This window comes from Leucoraja erinacea, chromosome 8 (genome assembly GCF_028641065.1).
Source record: "Leucoraja erinacea ecotype New England chromosome 8, Leri_hhj_1, whole genome shotgun sequence".
Taxonomy (NCBI): Eukaryota; Metazoa; Chordata; class Chondrichthyes; order Rajiformes; family Rajidae; genus Leucoraja; species Leucoraja erinaceus.
This window is the reverse complement of record NC_073384.1, coordinates 11762880-11782233: the sequence shown is the minus strand read 5'-3', so window position 1 is coordinate 11782233 and position 19354 is coordinate 11762880. Positions and strand designations below refer to the sequence as shown.

The window sequence follows — 19354 nt, the reverse complement described above, 5'->3', positions numbered from 1 at the left end:
ATATACACATGAGATTGCTGCCACAGTAACATAAAGACTTATTTTTAAACCCCAACAAATCATGTTCTTTTGATAACTGAAGCAACTGTAGGAAATCTGAAGGTAAACACAAAATACTGGAGTAACAGGCAACATCTCTGGAGAAAAGGAATAGATGCCATTTTGGGTTGACACCCTTCTTCGGTAAATCTGAGTCAGCTCTCTCAATATACACTCCCCAAATACATTAGCTATGATTAACAAACATACAATAGACAATAGGTGCAGGAGTAGGCCATTCGGCCCTTTAAGCCAGCATCGCCATTCACTGTGATCATGGCTGATCATCCACAATCAGTACCCCGTTCCAGCCTTCTCCCATCCAGAGAATTGGCCTCCACTGCCTTCTGAGGCAGATTCACAACCCTCTGGATGAAAATGTTTTTCTGGACTCCACCAACATCGGGAACGTTTCCTGCCTCTAGCGTGTCCAATCCCTTAATAATCTTATATGTTTCAATAAGATATCCTCTCATCCTTCTAAATTCCAGTGTATACAAGCCCAGTCGCTCCATTCTTTCAACATATGACAGTCCTGCCATCCTGGGAATTAACCTTGTGAACCTTCACTGCACTGCCTCAATAGCAAGAATGTCCTTCCTCGAATTTGGAGACCAGAACTGCATACAATTCTCTCGGTGTGATCTCACTAGGGGCCTGTACAACTGTAGAAGGACCTCTTTGCTCCTATACTCAACTCCTCTTGTTATGAAGGCCATCATGCCATTAGCTTTTTTCACTTCCTGCTGTACCTGCATGCTTACTTTCAGTGACTGATGAACAAGGACACCCAGATCTTGTTGTACTTCCCCTTTTCCTAACTTGACACCATTCAGATAAATAATCTGCATTCCTGTTCTTGCCACCAAAGTGGATAGCCTCACATTATCCATATTAAACTGAATCTGCCTTGCATCTGCCCACTCACCCAACCTGTCCAAGTCACCCAGCATTCTCATAGCATCCTCCTCACAGTTCACACTGCCACTCAGCTTTGTGTCATCTGCAAATTTGCTAATGTTACTTTGAATCACTTCATCCAACTTTTGTAACTTTTCCTGTACTCACTTCCCCTTTCCTCCATCTTTATACTCCCAATTTGTCAACCCCTCCCCCCCCCCTGCTATTCAGTTTAAACCACATGTGTAACACCAGCAAACCTGCCTGCCAGAACGTAGGTCCCCCTCCAGTTAAGGTGTAACCCGTGCCTTTTGTACAGGTCACCCCTACCCCAGAAGAGATCCCAGTGGTCTACAAATGTAAATCCTTACTCCCGGCACCAGCTACCCAGCCATCCATTCAGATCCCCTATCTCCCTGTTCCTGCCTTCACCAGCACGAGGTACAGGAACAAATCCGGAGATAACCACCCTAGAAGGGTGCAGTCTGAAGAAGGGTTTCAGCCCGAAACGTCACCTATTTCCTTCACTCCATAGATGCTGCTGCACCCGCTGAGTTTCTCCAGCATTTTTGTGTACCTACCACCCTAGAAGTCCTGCTTTTCAGTCTTCTTTCTAACTCCCGAAACTCACGTTGCAGAACCTCCTTCCCCGTCTTCCCGACGTTGTTTGTGCCCACGTGCACAATTACTTCCACCTTCCCTCTTGAGGATGTTCTGAAGTCGGCCCGTGACATCTTGAACCCTGGCACCAGGGAGGCAACAGACCATCCTCGAGTCTCGCCTGCCGCCACAGAATCTCCTGTCTGCAGCTCAGACAATTGAGTCACCCATGAGTATTGAGTCACTCACCAATATGGCTCTGCCCGAAGTCGGTCTCACCGGTCGAGTCTCATCACAAGGATTGGAGCCACCGACCTGTCCGTTGCTCGGACTGGAAACGTCGTCTGCCCCGACAGCTGGGGTCTCCTGCACTCCACGTTTACTCTCATTTCTCACAGTCACCCATCTTCATTCTTCCTGTATCCTTGGTGTGACAAACTCAATGTAGGTCCTGTCCAGGAAACTCTCAGATGGCCCTGAGGTCATCCAGCTGCTTCTCCAGTTCCCCAACACGTTCATTCAGGAGCTGCACCGGGACACAATTTCTGCAGGTGTAGTTTCCAGAAGCTCCAGCAGTGTCCCTGACTTCCACATCCTGCAGGAAACACACTGCACCAACTTGCCTGCCATTTTTTCAATGGACAAAAATCACAAATTTTGATCAAGTTTAGCCTCCTTGAGTCAGCCTCCTCGCCGAAGACTCTCAAGCCAAAGACTCACACTTTACTCACCAAGACACTTCATCTCAACAAGGCCGCTCCTCTACAGCTGCACTTATTTATCTGTTATCTAATCAACTACTTTAGGGCTAAATAGTAAATTACTCGAACCCGGACCTTTGACGTTCTTTTTAAATCTTCTTTCACGCTTACTCACCTACTTCCAGCCAATACTAACTCTCGCTGCTTCTGGCTGCTGCTTCTCTCTGGCCTTCACGGAAAACACTTGAACCGGGCCTTTGGGGCTCTTTTTAAATCTTCTTTCCCTCTGCCTCACCGACTTCCAGCCAATACTAGCTCCCGCTGCTTCTGGCTGCTGCTTCTCGGTAAACCATTCATTACCCACTGTGCGATACTCCAAACAACACTCGTGTCACGTGGGCAAGCTTGGTCTCCACTCTAACACAAACATTCCCCTTCTACTTTATACTCCTCCCCATCTCTGCAACTTAAAATACACTTGTTTTCTTTTCACTTCTCCAGTTCTGAGAAAATAATTGCAGAGAAACATTAATGTTTGTATTCTCTTGGAATTTTCTTGAGAAAATGAACACCATGGGTGTAACTTAGCTATTGAAATTCTCTTCTTCTTCTTCCCAACTCCACCAGAGGCAATTTACTGTTACCCAACTAACTAGCAGCCCATTTTTAGAATGTGGGAAGTACCTGGGTCATGGGGAGAATGTGCAAACTCCACACAGATAGCATTGAAGATCGGAATTGAAGCTAAATTGCTGCAGCTGTTAGACAGCTGCACTACCTTCAGCATCATGTTGTGCTCTGAACCTGAGAATGATATGGTGCACCAAGAAATGGAAATGTTGGAGGGAATTATTGTCATTTGCTGAAACATTTACGTTCAATTGAGTGATATTTTTGAAGAGCTTTTATTCCATTTTTCCAAAATTACAAGTGTAAATGATATCAGTACTTCAGATTGGAATATATCTACATTGCTTCTGTGACGAAGCCGAATATGACCAGCTCAATTGTAGCGTGAATTAGGTAAAAGGGACAAAATGCTCTGTGCCAATGAAGGTGTTTTATAATCATACCATTATCAGTCATATTGATAATAATGTCTCCAAAAAATAACTCCTGCGATAACATGATATTCATTTTACATACCAGTTATCATTGTGAACAATAGAGACAATTTAATGCCAGTTAGAGACGATTGATGGGTAATTTTGAGCTGTAGCTCAAAATTACAATAAATTGGTTTGCACTTTGTCCAATCTAGACTTGGAAAGCTTTCATTCCATCAGTTTATATGGGGTTCAAACCCAGGATCTATACTTAAAATGATATGGTTCTTTTTCAGTCCATAATTCAACACCCTTTCAAACATATATAGAAAACTTGGAACAAACAGGTTTTAAGACTGAGGTAAAAATTATACATTTTTTCTTTCCAGATCAAGTAATAGATCAAAGATGATAATTTATTTCCTGATCTTGTTTAATGGACTGATTCTGCATCAATGAGTGCAAACCACCATACAACAACATCTCATTTTGGGTGCCGATGCGGTGTAGACAGAGGAATTGGGAGTAGGGGATCGAGTCTTTGCTGGAGGCAGGTGGGAAGAAGTGTACTAGATAGATTTGGGAGTTAGTAGGTTTATAATAGATGTCAGTCGATAGTCTATCTCCTGTGATGGAGACGGTGAGATCAAGAAACGGTAGAGATGTCGGAGAGATGGTCCAAGTGAATTTGAGTGCTGGATGGAAATTAGTAGTGAAGTTAATGAAGTCCGTGAGTTCAGCATGGATGCAGCCGTCAATGTAGCGGAAATAGAGTTGGGGGATAGGCCTGGAACAGGGATTGTTCGATATTCCCTGTTCCAGGTGCACACTGGCCTTATCCCCAAACTCCAGTTTTACAACACTGATGACTATCCTTCAGTGTTTGACCAAATTTAAATATGTTGGGGAGGAGGTTTCACTTACTTCTACTATTCATATCGTTGTAATCCACAGAGAAACTGCCCAATTAGATAATAAAATGGTGGAATTAGAGATGAGTAATGTTCAAAAACACTGCACCTGTATTTTCCCCAATTTGGAAAATGTTTGCCCTTCATTCGGTCCACTTTGTAGGCTTGATCACAAGTTGACATCCCAGTCTGAGTTTGCACAATTCCATTCATGGCACTACCTTCGAAGACTTTTCTTATTGCACTCATCTTCTTTGGTCTGCAGCAAGAATAGATGTGTCTTCAGACTGTTTTCTTCTACAAAACGAATAAAGTCTAAAAAACAAATAAATGGTTCATTATAGATTTCAAGTAGTCTTCAGTATTTTTGAAATCTATGTTCTCACAGGGTCTTTCTGCTGTATAAATGAGGCATTACCAATATAGCAAGGAACAGTATTTACTGGAAGGAATAAAAATAAACAATTGTGCTTTATTGCTTTCCCCAAAGTCATGCAAATCTCATGTTTATGATTGTCCAAACTGAAGAGAACATTTTATTTACAATCGCTGACACCATTCCAGTTGCCTGCCACAATTTGAAACAATGGGCAGATTGAACAACTAGACTTTCATCACTGAACATTTTATGGGTTTTTCCCCCCGTCTAATTTCCATATATACATACAGATTTGAATGAATATAATAATAATAATAATAATAATAATAATAATACATTATACTTATGGGCGCCTTTCAAGGACTCTCAAGGACACCTTACAAAATTTAGTAAACAGATTACAATACATGTAAGCGGAATGAGACAAAACAAAAAAAACACCAACAAAAAAAAGAAATTAAAAAAAATAAATAAAATAGTAAAGACATCAACAATACACAATTCAAAGAGAGAGCAGCGGCAGCTAATCGCGCCAGCGTTCACTCTCCCTTCCGGCAGCCATCTTGGAAACGGAACAATAAGAATCTTTAACATAAAAACATCCCCCCACAATGGTTTCCATTATGAGGGAAGGCACAATGTACCTTAGATGAAATGTATTCTGAAAGGCTGGTCATTGAAGCTCACAGAGAAATGGTTTTAATATATAAATGCAATACAGGTATTTTCTGGAACTCTGCTACATGCATGTTAAAATGAAAAATAATCTTTTTATTATGAAGATGTTGGTTTAGAAAACTGTGGTTGTTATGAACATTGCGCAACAATGTTTACTTCAAGGAAGAAATTACAATATTCCTTACGATTGCAGTATTTAGTTTGTGTGGTCAAACAATATACTGCCCTGAAGTCTACACTGCACCTAAAGAACTCATCATGACACATCCCAGTTCAATCGTGCAAACATAAAAGGTGGTGGCATTGGAACATACACTGTGCTCAAAGCCAATTACATTTGTCAAAACTCCACATAAAGTAATCAGGATGGCTGAAAAGTGCTTTAATTACTCAGAAAGCCACAGGATTCACCTGAGCCGAATATAAAATGTCATTTGTTGTTCTGCATTTTTCTCCCATATAATGTTACTGATAATTTACGGCTATCAGTTTTGTTTGCACCCAGAGTACACTCTCCTCCTGCCCTTGTTCAACCTTATGAATTAACGAAGCAGGAAAAATAAACCATGTGAACTGCTCGTGTATAACTGTGCAGGCTAAGCTTATTAGAGGCAGGTATGCATAGCATCTGCAAAGCCTCACTGTCGTGGTGAATACAGGTTTCATTTTCGGGATTATTAAATATAACCATATAACAATTACAGCACGGAAACAGGCCATCTCGGCCCTTCTAGCCCGTGCCGAACACTTACTCTCACCTAGTTCCATCTACCTGCACTCAAACCATAACCCTCCATTCCTTTCCCGTCCATATACCTATCCAATTTATTTTTAAATGATAAAATAGAACCTGCCTCCACCACTTCCACTGGAAGCTCATTCCACACAGCTACCACTCTCTGAGTAAAGAAGTTCCCCCTCATGTTACCCCTAAACGTTTGTCCCTTAATTCTCAAGTCATGTCCTCTTGTTTGAATCTTCTCTACTCTCAATGGAAAAAGCTTGTCCACGTCAACTCTGTCTATCCCTCTCATAATTTTAAAAACCGCTATCAAGTCCCCCCTTAACCTTCTGTGCTCCAAAGAATAAAGACCTATCTTGTTCAACCTTTCTCTGTAACTTAGGTGCTGAAACCCAGGCCACATTCTAGTAAATCTCCTCTGTACTCTCTCTATTGTGTTGACATCTTTCCTATAATTTGGCGACCAAAATTGTACACCATACTCCAGAATTGGCCTCACCAATGCCTTGTACAATTTTAACATTACATCCCAACTTCTATACTCAATGCTCTGATTTATAACGGCCAGCACACCAAAAGCTTTCTTTACCACCCTATCTACACGAGATTCCACCTTCGGGGAACTATGCACAGTTATTCCTAGATCCCTCTGTTCAACTGCATTCCTCAATTCGTTATCATTTACCATGTACGTCCTATTTTGATTTGTCCTTCCAAGATGTAGCACCTCACATTTATATGTATCTAATTTTATCTCCATAGGTGTAAAAACAAACGTGTGGGAAGTAATCCAGCAAAATCTAAAGGTAAGTTTGCGAATTAATACAGAAAACTGGTCAGTCACTGTTTGCTGCTCGTTCTTTATACTTTGGATTTGTTTCAAAATAGTTAGATCATATTTCCTAGACTTCTCAAATTCATTCCCAGTTGTATCAGGAAGTCATTATTACCTATTTGAGTCCATCAACCAAATCACAAATTCCTCTACATATTTCAACAAGCTTTATTAATTTTGTTGTTATATAGTTGCCTCAATTAATAGCAATATTTAATGTATAAGCTTGGTCGCTGTGTTCATGTATAAGTTTGGTTGCCATTACTACCAACCCCAATCATAGCTTTATTGGATATTCATATTATTATTTCCAAATACCATGAATAAAAATTAAGAATCCAGGACAGAGCTCTGATCCAGGATGGAGCTTGATTTTACACTTAAATAGCACTGTAAATTTTGTTTGCAGCTCCTCAAGTCAGTAACACTAAGATCAACTGTACTTTGCCGCTCCATTAGCATGACACAAGCCAGAGATTCACCCTGGATTCCAGTTACAGGTCCTCCCCCATTTATGCTGGCTAAGTTGTATTAAAAAAATAGATATGCATTTGTATTTATTTAAGTCTAGTCGTATGACAGCTTTGGGAAGAAACTAGGTCTTACTGGTGCTGTGCCATCATTTGGACTTGGATTTGGTTCTTGGATAGAGAGAAGGAATGCAATAAAACTCCTCATTCTTAATTATTGAATTGAATTGAATACTTCATTGTCACATGTGACAAGTCACAGTGAAATTCCTTGCTTGCACACGCAAGGTATGCAAATAGTCACCCATGAAGAGTGCTTACAAGGTTACAAATCCCCCCCCCCCCACCCGCGCTAGGTCCCCCTTTGTTCTCCCCCACCCCCCTCCCCCCTCATGACGGTCCCCCCACACTGGGTCCCCCATTCTCCATTGTTTTTCTCCATCCCTCACAGCGGTCCCCCCCATACCGTGTCCTCCATTGTTCTTCCCCCTGTCTCACAGCGGTTCCCCACGCCTGTTCCTCCATTGTCCATTGTTCTCCCCCCCCCCCCCCCCCATGGCGGTCCCCCCCCGCTGGGGTCCTCCATTGTTCCTTCCCTCGGCAGCGACGTCCTCACTTCCACATGTCCGTCCGTCGGCGCCATCATCGACCGCCGCAACGACCTCTCCACTAACGCTGCCGGGTCCTCTCCGGATTCCTCCGTGGAGCCGACCCAGGTCCCAGCCGCGGGGTCCGTCGATCCAGGCACCGTTGGCCGTGGGCTTCGTCGACCCACGAGCCTCCTTCGACCCGAGAGGTCCGGACTCCGGCCTACGAGGCTCCATCTCCGGCTCATCAGGCTCAGGCCCACGAGGCCCGCGAGGCCCGGGCTGTGAGGCTCCGGCCTCTGCTTCTCAGTGGCACCTCTGGCAGAAGTCTGCGGCTGCAGCACCTCATAGAAACATAGAAAAATAGGTGCAGGAGTAGGCCATTCGGCCCTTCGAGCCTCAGGAATGTGGCTGCTTTAAATGAAATTAAGTTGGTCAACCCCAATTAAGTGCACATTGGGTACATAACCATTATTTGACACTATTCCGTTTGAGTCTGGCTTGAATAGGGAATACCAATGTGCAGAAACTCAAACTCAGACACTTGGCAGATATTGTTTTAAGTTACTGCGCATTGATGGTGCCATCTAGAGGAGAGTCTAATTTGTACTTGACAACCATTTTGTCTGGCCCGACAATGAATCTCCCATCTGGTCAAAAATACGAATCTTACACATTTGAGAAGGCATGGTGTTGCAGAAAATATTTATTTATATAAACCATTGAAGCTAATAATTGATTAACGCCCTATATTTATTCAGCAAGCAAAAATGTCATTGTCCTACCTGGGACACATGACAATAAACTCTCTTGACTTGACTATTTACACATTGTTCAATATGTAAACCAATTATTTTAAAAAAAAATTAAGCATCCTTGTATTCCACATCCATCTTCTTGGCAAGCAGTGACAAATTATTGACTTTAATTAGAAGTGCATGTGCACTTTTTTGATTTCATTTTGACTACCTGGTGTATTCTACCATCACTAATCGCTGTCAGGACTTTGTGTTGCCATTGAGACTTTTAGTTGGGATTCCATTGAGATCCATTTGGGGGATCACCCATTCCAATATATGAGAATGGTATCTAAACTTATACGTAAGATTATATTCATAAAGTCAACCTGTAGCCTGTTTAAAGCACAAAAAAGAGAACACACTTCCTCAATGAAGTGGTTTTCAAATTTCTCTGCTCTGGAGCTGGTTCTATTGTTAATGCCACTGTAGTAGACTGCAATACATACTAAACCCTGGACCTAATTTTTAGACAAATAATGTCAGCTGAACAAATCATTGTGATGCAGGGTGTTACCAGACTGATTCCTGGGATGGCAGGCCTTTCATATGAAGAAAGACTGGATAGACTCGGCTTGTACACGCTAGAATTTAGAAGATTGAGGGGAGTCTTATAGAAACTTACAAAATTCTTAAGGGGTTGAACAGGCTAGATGCAGGAAGATTATTCCCGGTGTTGGGGAAGTCCAGAACTAGGGGTCACAGTTTAAGGATAAGAGGGAAGTCTTTTAGGAGCGAGATGAGAAAATCATTTTTTACACAGAGAGTAGTGAATCTGTGGAATTCTCTGCCACAGACGGTAGTTGAGGCCAGTTCATTGGCTATATTTAAGAGGGAGTTAGATGTGGCCCTTGTGGCTAAAGGGATCAGGGGGTATGGAGAGAAGGCAGGTACAGGATACTGAGCTGGATGATCAGCCATGATCATATTGAATGGCCGTGCAGGCTCGAAGGGCCGATTGTCCTACTCCTGCACCTATTTTCTATGTTTCGATGTTTCTATGTTTTGAATTCAAAAATAACAAAACTGAGAATCCATGAATTTCATTGAAGAAGAAAATCTATTGACTTTAAGAATTTGTTGAGATTCACATAACATCATGTCTGTGGGAGACCCCAATTAGAAAGGAAATCTCAATAAATGTTATAATGCATAAACTCTGTAGCTAAGTCACTGAAAAATTTCTGACTTTGACACTGGGCTTCCTTGCAAAGAGAACATAAATGAAAATAATTAAAACTAAATTTTTGCCCTATTTCTTGATTGAGGTTCTTTCAGCCTTTCTTGTAAAGATCAAAATTATTGTCAATTCATTTGATGAAGTGCAGCACATAAAATGGATTTTGAAATTGAAATTTTCAACCAGAGCCTACTCCGAAGACGATAAATTAAATGAGAATTAAACTGATTTGCAAGTATTGTTTAATGCTCTTTCATTGTCAAACCACAATTTCTCAAATAATGAGTGATGAATTGCAAATGTGCAATTGCTGATGTCATCTGAGTTTTTGGCATGTTAATGTTGACTTTTGTTTTGTGTGTTTCAGCTGCTAAATATTTATTGTCATAAATATTAACATTCTTAATTCTTAAATCTCATTTAACTATTTTTCGTGGCTTCCGAATGCTCCAAAAATAAGCATGGACACCATATCTTCTTTGTTAGCAGTTATTTGTATTTATTCTTCTCTAATCAAAACAAAAAAGATAATCAAAGATCAAAGGTAAATATATAAAAGTCAGTCACATCGCTAAAATGAAAGGAGAGCCTGATCCTCTTGTTTATTTTATTTGTACAGCTTTTTGGGGTGAATCTGATGACAGTGCATCTGATATTGAAGCAATTCTTCACCCTAAAACTTCAGATGTCTCAAAGGATGAAGATGATTTTGACGATTTCTTTTCGTAACAAAGACTGATTCTTTTACTTGCCAGAAGAGACACTATAACATAACCAGGATATGAATATGAATGTCATGTGTTGAAACAAAAAAATACTACAATTCCTAATGCTTATTTCTCTAATATTTGATATGTATGCAAACGTGAGAAAGCTAACAATAGTGAATCTTGCACAGTCGTGCAACATTGCTGTGCTTAACCTGTGCTGAGGCCACATTCATGGATATTTACACATAGACCCAAGGTATTCCTTGCCAACATAAATTGTGCTTCAACCAAGTGAACATTATTGGAAGGATGGAAGGAAGTCAGGTATACAAAAATAATAAGATACATTTTTTTAAAGGTTGTTTGTGATTGTGTTTGGATTTGTGGTAAAATGTTTTAATATGTTTAATTATTCCTTTAATTTTCATGGTTTTTAAGTGTTTCCAGAAGAGAGGGGTTGTATCTGAACTACCTCTAAAGTTCAATGGCATTTTGTAGGTGATCCGGTGGGAGATGGGAAGCCAGTGAAGTTCTTTGAGGACTGGAGTGATGTGATGCCAGGATTTGGTGTGGGTGATGAGTTAGGCGGCTGCGTTCTGGACCAGTTGGAGTCGGTTGATGTAGGTGGAGCTGATGCCAAGGAGAAGTGAGTTGCAGTAGTCCAGTCGGGAGGAGATGAAGGCATGGATGAGTCTTTCAACAGCGGGAGGTGTGAGAGAGGGTCTGATTTTGGCGATGTTGCGGAGGTGAAAGTAAGCCACACCTGGAGTCGATGAGGTTAGAGGACGCGCATGTGAGCCTCTGCTCACCTGGAAGGACTGCTGAGGTCCTTGGATGAATGTGAGGGAGGGGCTATAGAACTCTATCCTTGTTCCATCTGGCGGGGAGAGGGAGCGAGTGCAGTTCTATGGACGCAGAGGACTCACGGGAGAGGGAACCATTTATGACAGCAGGAGAGAAACCACGTTTACTAATCGGAGAGGACATCCAATGCAAAGCCTCATCTTGGGAGCAGATGCAACGGAGGCAGAGAAATTGAGAGTAAAGGGAGGACATCTTGGATGTCCTAGAATGGAAAGCCTAATCCTGAGGGCAAATGCAGCCGGCTTTGATGGACATCAAAGGTGGGAGAAGGGCTTTGTTTGTTGCCAGAGACTTTTAAAAACGTTTCATCGGACTTGTGCTGCTCACCCTTATATCATTGCATGAGATTCTGCTACCATGTAGGGCCCCTCTTCACCCTTTGGTATGTTGCTTCCATTTCTGCAAGAGATAAATGCCTCCTCTATGTTTTAAACTCACAGTATTATTTTAGTTACCATTTTTCTTTGCATAACATCTGTTCTGGAGATATCATATATACAGAAACCAATTCTCTAATACACAATGTAACATGGACACGTATTTCCTCCAGATACAATACCCATTCAAATATATCTACAACCTTTGTGAATATGCCTTAATGTGTTTGTAGGAATTTTAGGTCAGACAATAGGAAGATGCAAGATAATATTACAATGAATTAAAATCTGGTACTTTGAGAGGGACAGAATATTCGCTAAAGGCAGATTTGTGCTGGAATGAGCTAATTCAGTATTTATATTTCCTGTGTATCCCAGAGGTTTGTTCAAAAATCTTTCCGATGCCCTGGTGTGGAACGTCTCATCCTGGGAACAGATGCGGCATAGGCGGAGGAATTAGGAGTAGGGGATGGAGTCTTTACAGGGGACAGGGTGGGAAGTGTAGTCCAGAAAGCCATGTGAGTCAGTGGGTTTGTAGTGTATGTCGGTCAGAAGTCTGTCATCGTTGCTTTTTGCATATCTTTCATTCATTTGTTCTGTTCACATTCTATATCTCGTCTCCCATTCCCCTGCCTCTCAGTCTGAAGAAGGGGCTCGACCCGATACGTTACCTATTCCTTTTCTCTAGAGGTGCTGCCTGATCCGCTGAGTTACTCCGTTTTTTGTGTCTATCTTCATGAAAAGCATTATATCTTTCCAAGCATTGTGTTTTTTTGTTCTCACTTTCTTTCCCTGTTTGACGCTTATTTCTATTCTGCGGATTTTGTACATGGAACTTGAGCAGATGTTCCTATTCTTATTCATGTTCCTGTATCACCGATGGATAGAGAAGCCTAATAAATTGAATTCAGGATCCTCGTCATCAATTTGAAAAACCTTCATTAACACAGTCCCCTCTTTGACCCATAAATCCCAGGAGACACATATTCCACATTTCTCATGATGAAAGGTTTAAACCCAGTTACAGAACTTTCTTCTGCTCTCCCTTCCCAAAACCATTTATCATGCCCTGGGTTAAAGAACCTCCAAATTCCACTTGTTTCAACAATACTGTTGCTCATCATCTTTAGATTTTTCTATTTGATCATTTCACCATGACAATGTACGGTGCTCTGAGAAGCCTGTTTTTACATGAAAAATGCTGGAGAAATATAAATTGTTAACGCTATTTTTTGCATGGATATAAGATGAATTCCATGACTTGCTTGTATGATATTAAAAAAAAATCAAACCTAACTTTGATGGGAAAATTGTTCTTTTCTGTCATTTGATAGCAATCTGAAGTCAAATATCTTTCAGCCCAAGTGGCTTGTCCACAGCACAATACTAAAGTAGGAAAACTGCCAGTGTTGCAGGGAGTATATTTTTGTGAGGTTATAGATCATAACTGTTTGTTACTGCATAATTTATAAAACCATGTGCAATGCTCCTAAACGATACTCTATTTTTGTCTGTAAACATCATTATCTACTTTGTGCTTCAAAATGCAAATAGGATTTTACGACTGTAATGATCAAGTTACTTCAAAGAATGAATTAGAAGAAGGATCCTGACCCGAAAGGTCGCCCATCCACTTCCTCCACAGATGTTGCCTGACCCGCTGAATTCCTCCAGCGCTTTGTGTTTTGCTCAAGATTCCAACGTCTGCAGTTCCTTGTGCCTCTACTTCAAACAATGTTAGCCTCCAAACAACCTGAAGAACATACATGAAGAATATTTAAGGAACCTTAAAGGATGTAACAACGTTTCAACATACGTGTTAACATATCTGCATCATGAAATTCATCTGTGAGTGGGCAGTGCCCAAGTCAAACTCATTCAGGCCAATTATCAAGTGCTGAAGCTTGTTAAAATAAACATACTGCAGTACTCACTGTGCTGATCCTTTCTGACTTTTGGACCTGCCAGTGACCTTTACAACCAATTAAATACTGTAAGAATTCAATTCCAACTTGTGGAAATGCAGCAATCAATTTGCACAATGCAAGGCCCAACAGAACGCAGTTGGAAGGTAACCAAATAGCCAATTTACACACATTAATTCAGAGATAGCTATTTTTTGCTCTGCAATTTCATTGAAAATAACAAGTATATTTATACATAGAAAAGTATGATGCCTTTTTCAATTTTCCTTGTGAATTAGTTAATAGGAATGTGTGCTGGCTGTGTTATAATAAAGTGACCCTTCTAAGTGCTTGCACAATGCATAAAACACATTGATTAAAAAAAGACAAAAGGCTCACTGTAACTTGTTGAGAAAAATGGGAATTTACTCGAATTTGAACACAATTGTGTATTGGAGAACAGGAAGTTCTTAGAATGCTCTCCACATAAAAAACTATTTTGTTCTTTGCACCACGTGTCAGTAATATATATCACTCATGCTAATGCATATTAAAAACCAAAGCATTTGCACTTGCCCCTGCTTTGCTCAAAGGTTTTTTTGTTGTGGTCTTCCGATGTCAAGATGATTCTCTGAATGTCAAGTGTTGATTCTAATGAATGATATTTTCTGTTACAAGAATGTCTAAATGGAGTTTAGATTCCAGTAATAGGAAGTTTTGAAGAATGAAATGCATTAATTAGTTATTTCTGCCACAGTGGTTGCCTTTTTAATCATAAATAGATCAGGACATGGTTCAATAAAACAAAATACTCAATCTCTTTTGACAGCTTGTATAGTTACAATTGCTATACTCTTATCTAATCACAAGCAAACTATTAATTTTATTTGAAATCAACCGGAACTATCCTATTAACTATTGTGCTGCTATTTATAGAAACACATTTCTTATGCTGGAAGCCTATCTGGCAGTATATTGGAATAAAGCATTTTGTGTTGTTTTTTCAATTAATATTCAAGCTTTTGCCATAAAAGCAGCATTATATTTAGTAAATGGCATAATCCTATTGGACTCCATTCAATGGTTAGAAGCTGCAGCATTGGTGGTTTTAATTTGTATATATATATGACTTAATATGAGTTAATACATTAACACATTTAAGTATCATCTTAGAAAATACAATTGAAAATATGACCCCAGAATTTAATGGGTTTCATGTTTGCTCCACTGTTCACTCTTGCTTCTCTCTCCAAGTGCTCAATTGCAATGAATCTAAGCACCTTGCGTATGCCCATAATGAGGAACTTGCTGTAGCATTGGTCCTATCATTTCTTCTTCCATATTACCTCTAACCTATCCATCCATTTGATGAGATCTCCAGACTTGGACCATGTTATCTTTATCTCCTGCCTCGTCTAGAGATTCTGTTCTTATCTGTCAGATTTCCTTTCATAATCAAGCATTAAAACATTAATGATTACTAATTTATCTGGAAGAATTAATGTCCCTAGGGTCTGTTACAGTAGATAGGGAGTGTACTTTCTCAGACAATGTTAATTCCATTCACTGTTGCTTTACAAATTACCCTAGATATCTCAAGAAACTGCTGTTTGCTCGAGACAGCTTCCTTGACTAGAAACTATCTTGAGGACTGTAGCGGCAGATTTTCATATCTTTCAGGTAATTAGCACCCTAGCCACTATTTGGATGAGCATGGTTGAAGGGGGTGTCTTCTAAACGCACGCAAGCTCACTCACAGAGACCTTCAGATTCTCAGATATGACTTAAAAACAGTTTTTTGATGAATAAATGCTTTATTGTTGCTAGAAAACAGTGAAATACATCCAAGTTTCTCCCGACTCGTTACTACAATCTTCTTCGAACTCCAGCTTATTACTTTAGACATTAGCAAACTCCTTGTGTCTCCGTAACACTGACAAGATCCGCCTGTTCTCACATGATCTTACATGTTCTTACATGTAGCTCTTCCATGGTAGAAGGATTAACCTTCCCCATGGTCTCTCCAAACAAATCTAAAAACTAAACTTCTGCGCGAGCATCTAAGCTCCAAAGACGCCCCCAAAACACGTCATAAATCCCACCCACAATATAACGGGCAGTTTAAAATTTAAAGGCACATGCCATCCACAATGACATGCAAAACAGTTCCATTTGGCCACTACAAGGACCACAGAAAATACGGCAGGATCAAGTCTGATTGTGGGGTTCTTTGTCTGTAGTATTTAATGAGAGTTGGAGTATCTCCGTTCCTTCCAACCTAAAACCTTTCCAACCTGAAAAAAAAACTAAACTGAATTGAACTGAACCACTAAGCAATGGTATCAAGGCACTTCTCTTTTCCTCAAATTTCTCCTCACTTTTCAGCTGCTGGGTTTTCAAAGACCAATGCAATTTGGCCATTACTGTTAGACCTGCAAGCAGGTTGTATCAGAGACGGTCATTGTACTGAAATATCTACCAGCATCATTATCTTGCTGCCCTCCCAACTCGCGTTTAGATGCTGCTGCTGGCCCTTGTCATTTGAAAATAAACCATAATTTTAACCCAGTTTTATTTCACCAACTGTCTAAATTTTGTTCACTCTTTAAATTGTCAACCTGCAACCTGCAGAAATGGTCTCCAAGTGAATACTGAGAACACAAAAATTAATGCATCATAAACCGCACCGTGCATGTATGATCTCCCCTTTACTTCCCTAACCACATGATCCCCATCATGAATCCAACGTAACCACCAATCCCCAGCTCACATCACCACCAATTCATCAAGATTTCCTGTAAATAGTGCAGGTGAGAGAGGGCTACTGCCTGCTGTTAATCATGGACTTCTCAGTGCATGATATACACATCGAAGAGCGAGGAGGGCTATCAGAGATTGAGGAAGGCTATTGGAGAGCTAGTAGGCCCTTCGCAGAGCGAGACAGGCCATCGGAGAGTGAAGATAACCGCCGAGAATGAAGGAGGTCCCAGCAGGGGTGGGTTCCATCAAGAATGAAGGAGGGACCATTGAGGGGGGTGAGGTCTGCTGCCACACGCAGCGGCAGGCAGTAGATATGACTGTTCCCGACTGACTGGACATGTCAGCACCAAAACGTGGCGGCACTCGTGTGCTGCCTAGGTGAGATCTACTACCTGATTTTACCAGGTTGTATGCAAGCAAGGCATTTCACTATACCTAGGTACATATGACAATAAACTATCATTGAAACATGCGTGGCATTGGTTGGGTCATCACCACTCAATTTGGCAAACCAGCATCAAATGAGACAATTGTCTATCGCCCAGCCTAATGGGCATTATATGGGCAGCCGCAAGCAATCTGTTTCTTCACAACCTATTTTCCGATCAGTGTGAATCAAAGATTATACAGGAGCCCTTTGGTGTGAATCATATTAAAAATGTGCAAACAAGGTGGGAGAAAATCTGTGCCTCTGAGGCACTTTTGTGAGCAGATATTTTCAGTAACTCCATGATATGTATTGCAAAAGGGAAGATTAACCTGACAAGAAATCCAGCCGTATGGCCAGGAAATGTAAATTCACTAAATTAATCTGGAATTGAAAAGACAGGAGCGGTAGTGGTGAATATCAAACTAGCATTCTCGTTCACTGTTGATCTTAGTGAACCATGATAACTGGTTACCAAATAGTGCAAAGCCGAAGCCCATAGTCCAACCAAAGGCACAGTCCGCAGCAGATCATAGTTGCTGACGTTAGTATCGTGCAGTGTTCAAGAGCCTGATGGTTGCTGGGCAGAAATTGTTCTTGAACCTTGTGATCATGGTTTTCATGTTCCTCCCAATGGCAAGAGTGAAGTGAGAGCATAGCCAGGCTGATGTGGGTCTTTGATTATATTAGCTTTTTTTTTGAGGCACCTCCTCCTATAAATCCCTTTGATGGTGAGGAGATCAGTATCTGTTATGGACCAGGCAGTTTCTATCACTCTCTATAGTCTCCTCCATGCTTGGGCAACTGAGTTGCTGAACCAAGCAATGATGCAACTAGTCAGTATGCTTTTTACCAAATCACCTCACTCTTCTCAGGAAGTTGAGATGTTACTGAGCTTTCTTTGTAATTGCATTGATGTGCTAGGCCCAAGATAGATCTTCTGAGATATACACGCTCAGGAAGCTGAAGCTGTTCACTCTTCACCACTGAGGAAGTTAATCAAACAAGGGCATCAACCAATACAATGAGGAGTGCAGAAGGGAAGAATAGCACCGTGCAACTCATCAGCCATGTGAAGTTGCAATACAGGATAAATAAGTTCCAGGAGCAGAATGAGGCCATTTGGCCCATCACGTCTACTCCGCCATTCAATCATGGCTGATCTATTTTTTCCCTCTTAACGCCTTCCTCCTGCCTTCTCCCCATAACCCCTGACACCCAGACCAATCAAGAATCTATCTATCTCTGCCTTAAATATATCCATTGACTTGGTCACCACAGCCATCTGGGGCAATGAATACCACAGATTCATGACACTCTGACTAAATGTAAGCTAAGCAGCACAAACTGTAGACAACAGAATTAAGCAATCCCACAATCAAGGATTCAGATCAAAGTTCAACAATACTGCCATATCTATCGTGAATGCTGGTGGACAAATGGAGAATAATTAGAAGGAGTAGGCTAAAAGGACATTCCCACATCCTTACCATTCCAGAAATGAGCTTGTGAGTGCTGATGTCAAGGCTAAAGCATTCACAGCCACCTGAAGGTGGGGGTGTGGTGTGGATGACATATTCTGAAACGTCACCTATGCATGTTCTCCAGAGATGCTGCCCGATCTGCTGAGTTACTCCAGCACTTTGTGACGAATCGAGGACCATAGGACCCTTTCTGGCTTAAGTCCTCCCTCCACCACCTCCAGTTTAAATTCCATTTGGAATATTTTGGAGGACCAAGAACCAAGACCATAGGTTTAAGGTGAAGGGGAAAAGATTTAATAGGAATCTGAGGGGTATCTTTTTCACATGAAGGATGGTGGGTGTGTGGAACAAGCTGCCAGAGAAGGTAGTTGAGGCTGGGACAATCCCAACATTTAAGAAGCAGTTAGACAGGTACATGGAAAGGACATGTTTGGATGATATGGACTGAACACAGGCAAGTGGGTCTAGTGTAGCTGGGACATGTTGGCCGGTATGGGCAAGTTGTGCCGAAGGGCCTGTTTCCACGCTGTATCACTCTATGACTCAATATATATATATATTTTTTAATTACAGTTTTACAGTATTGTATAAGGAACTGAACTGAACAAGTGTATTAATTTAACAGAATCGCTATTTTAAGATGCTCATTGGGAATATGGCCTTAAACAAAGCACATTGAATTACTTTGTAGCTGACTGCATCTCCGTTTTGACCTCTCTCTCTTCAATATCCTATTATCCTTCCTATGGTACTAAATGCTACATTTTAATCTTTTTGAGCAATTAAATTGATTAAACATAAACAATCAAAAACAAAAACATTTTTACAATCCTTGCTGCTACTGTTTAGAAGTAGCATTTTCGAAAAGATAACAAGATGAGCAAGATGTGTACATTTTTTATGGTAAATCTACAAATTTGCTTGAAAGATTGTTCTGATCTTGAACATTCAGGTTCTTCACTA

At 40.9% G+C, this 19354-nt stretch overlaps 1 protein-coding gene across 4 annotated transcripts in view; it reads left to right on the top strand.

Annotated features, from left to right (window-relative positions):
• Positions 1-13493, top strand: part of kiz (kizuna centrosomal protein) — a 122118-nt gene extending 108625 nt beyond the window's left edge. For 3 of the 4 annotated variants that reach the window (XM_055638982.1, XM_055638981.1, XM_055638984.1), the window contains exons 13-14: positions 6759-6802; positions 10485-13339. In XM_055638982.1, coding sequence (XP_055494957.1) covers positions 6759-6802; positions 10485-10594 — 154 coding nt within the window. In that variant the 3' untranslated portion in view covers positions 10595-13339. Of the gene's footprint in view, positions 1-6758; positions 6803-10484; positions 13340-13370 lie in introns of those variants that run through there. The other variant, XM_055638983.1, reaches the window with a different exon arrangement.
• The last annotated feature ends 5861 nt before the right edge of the window (positions 13494-19354 follow it).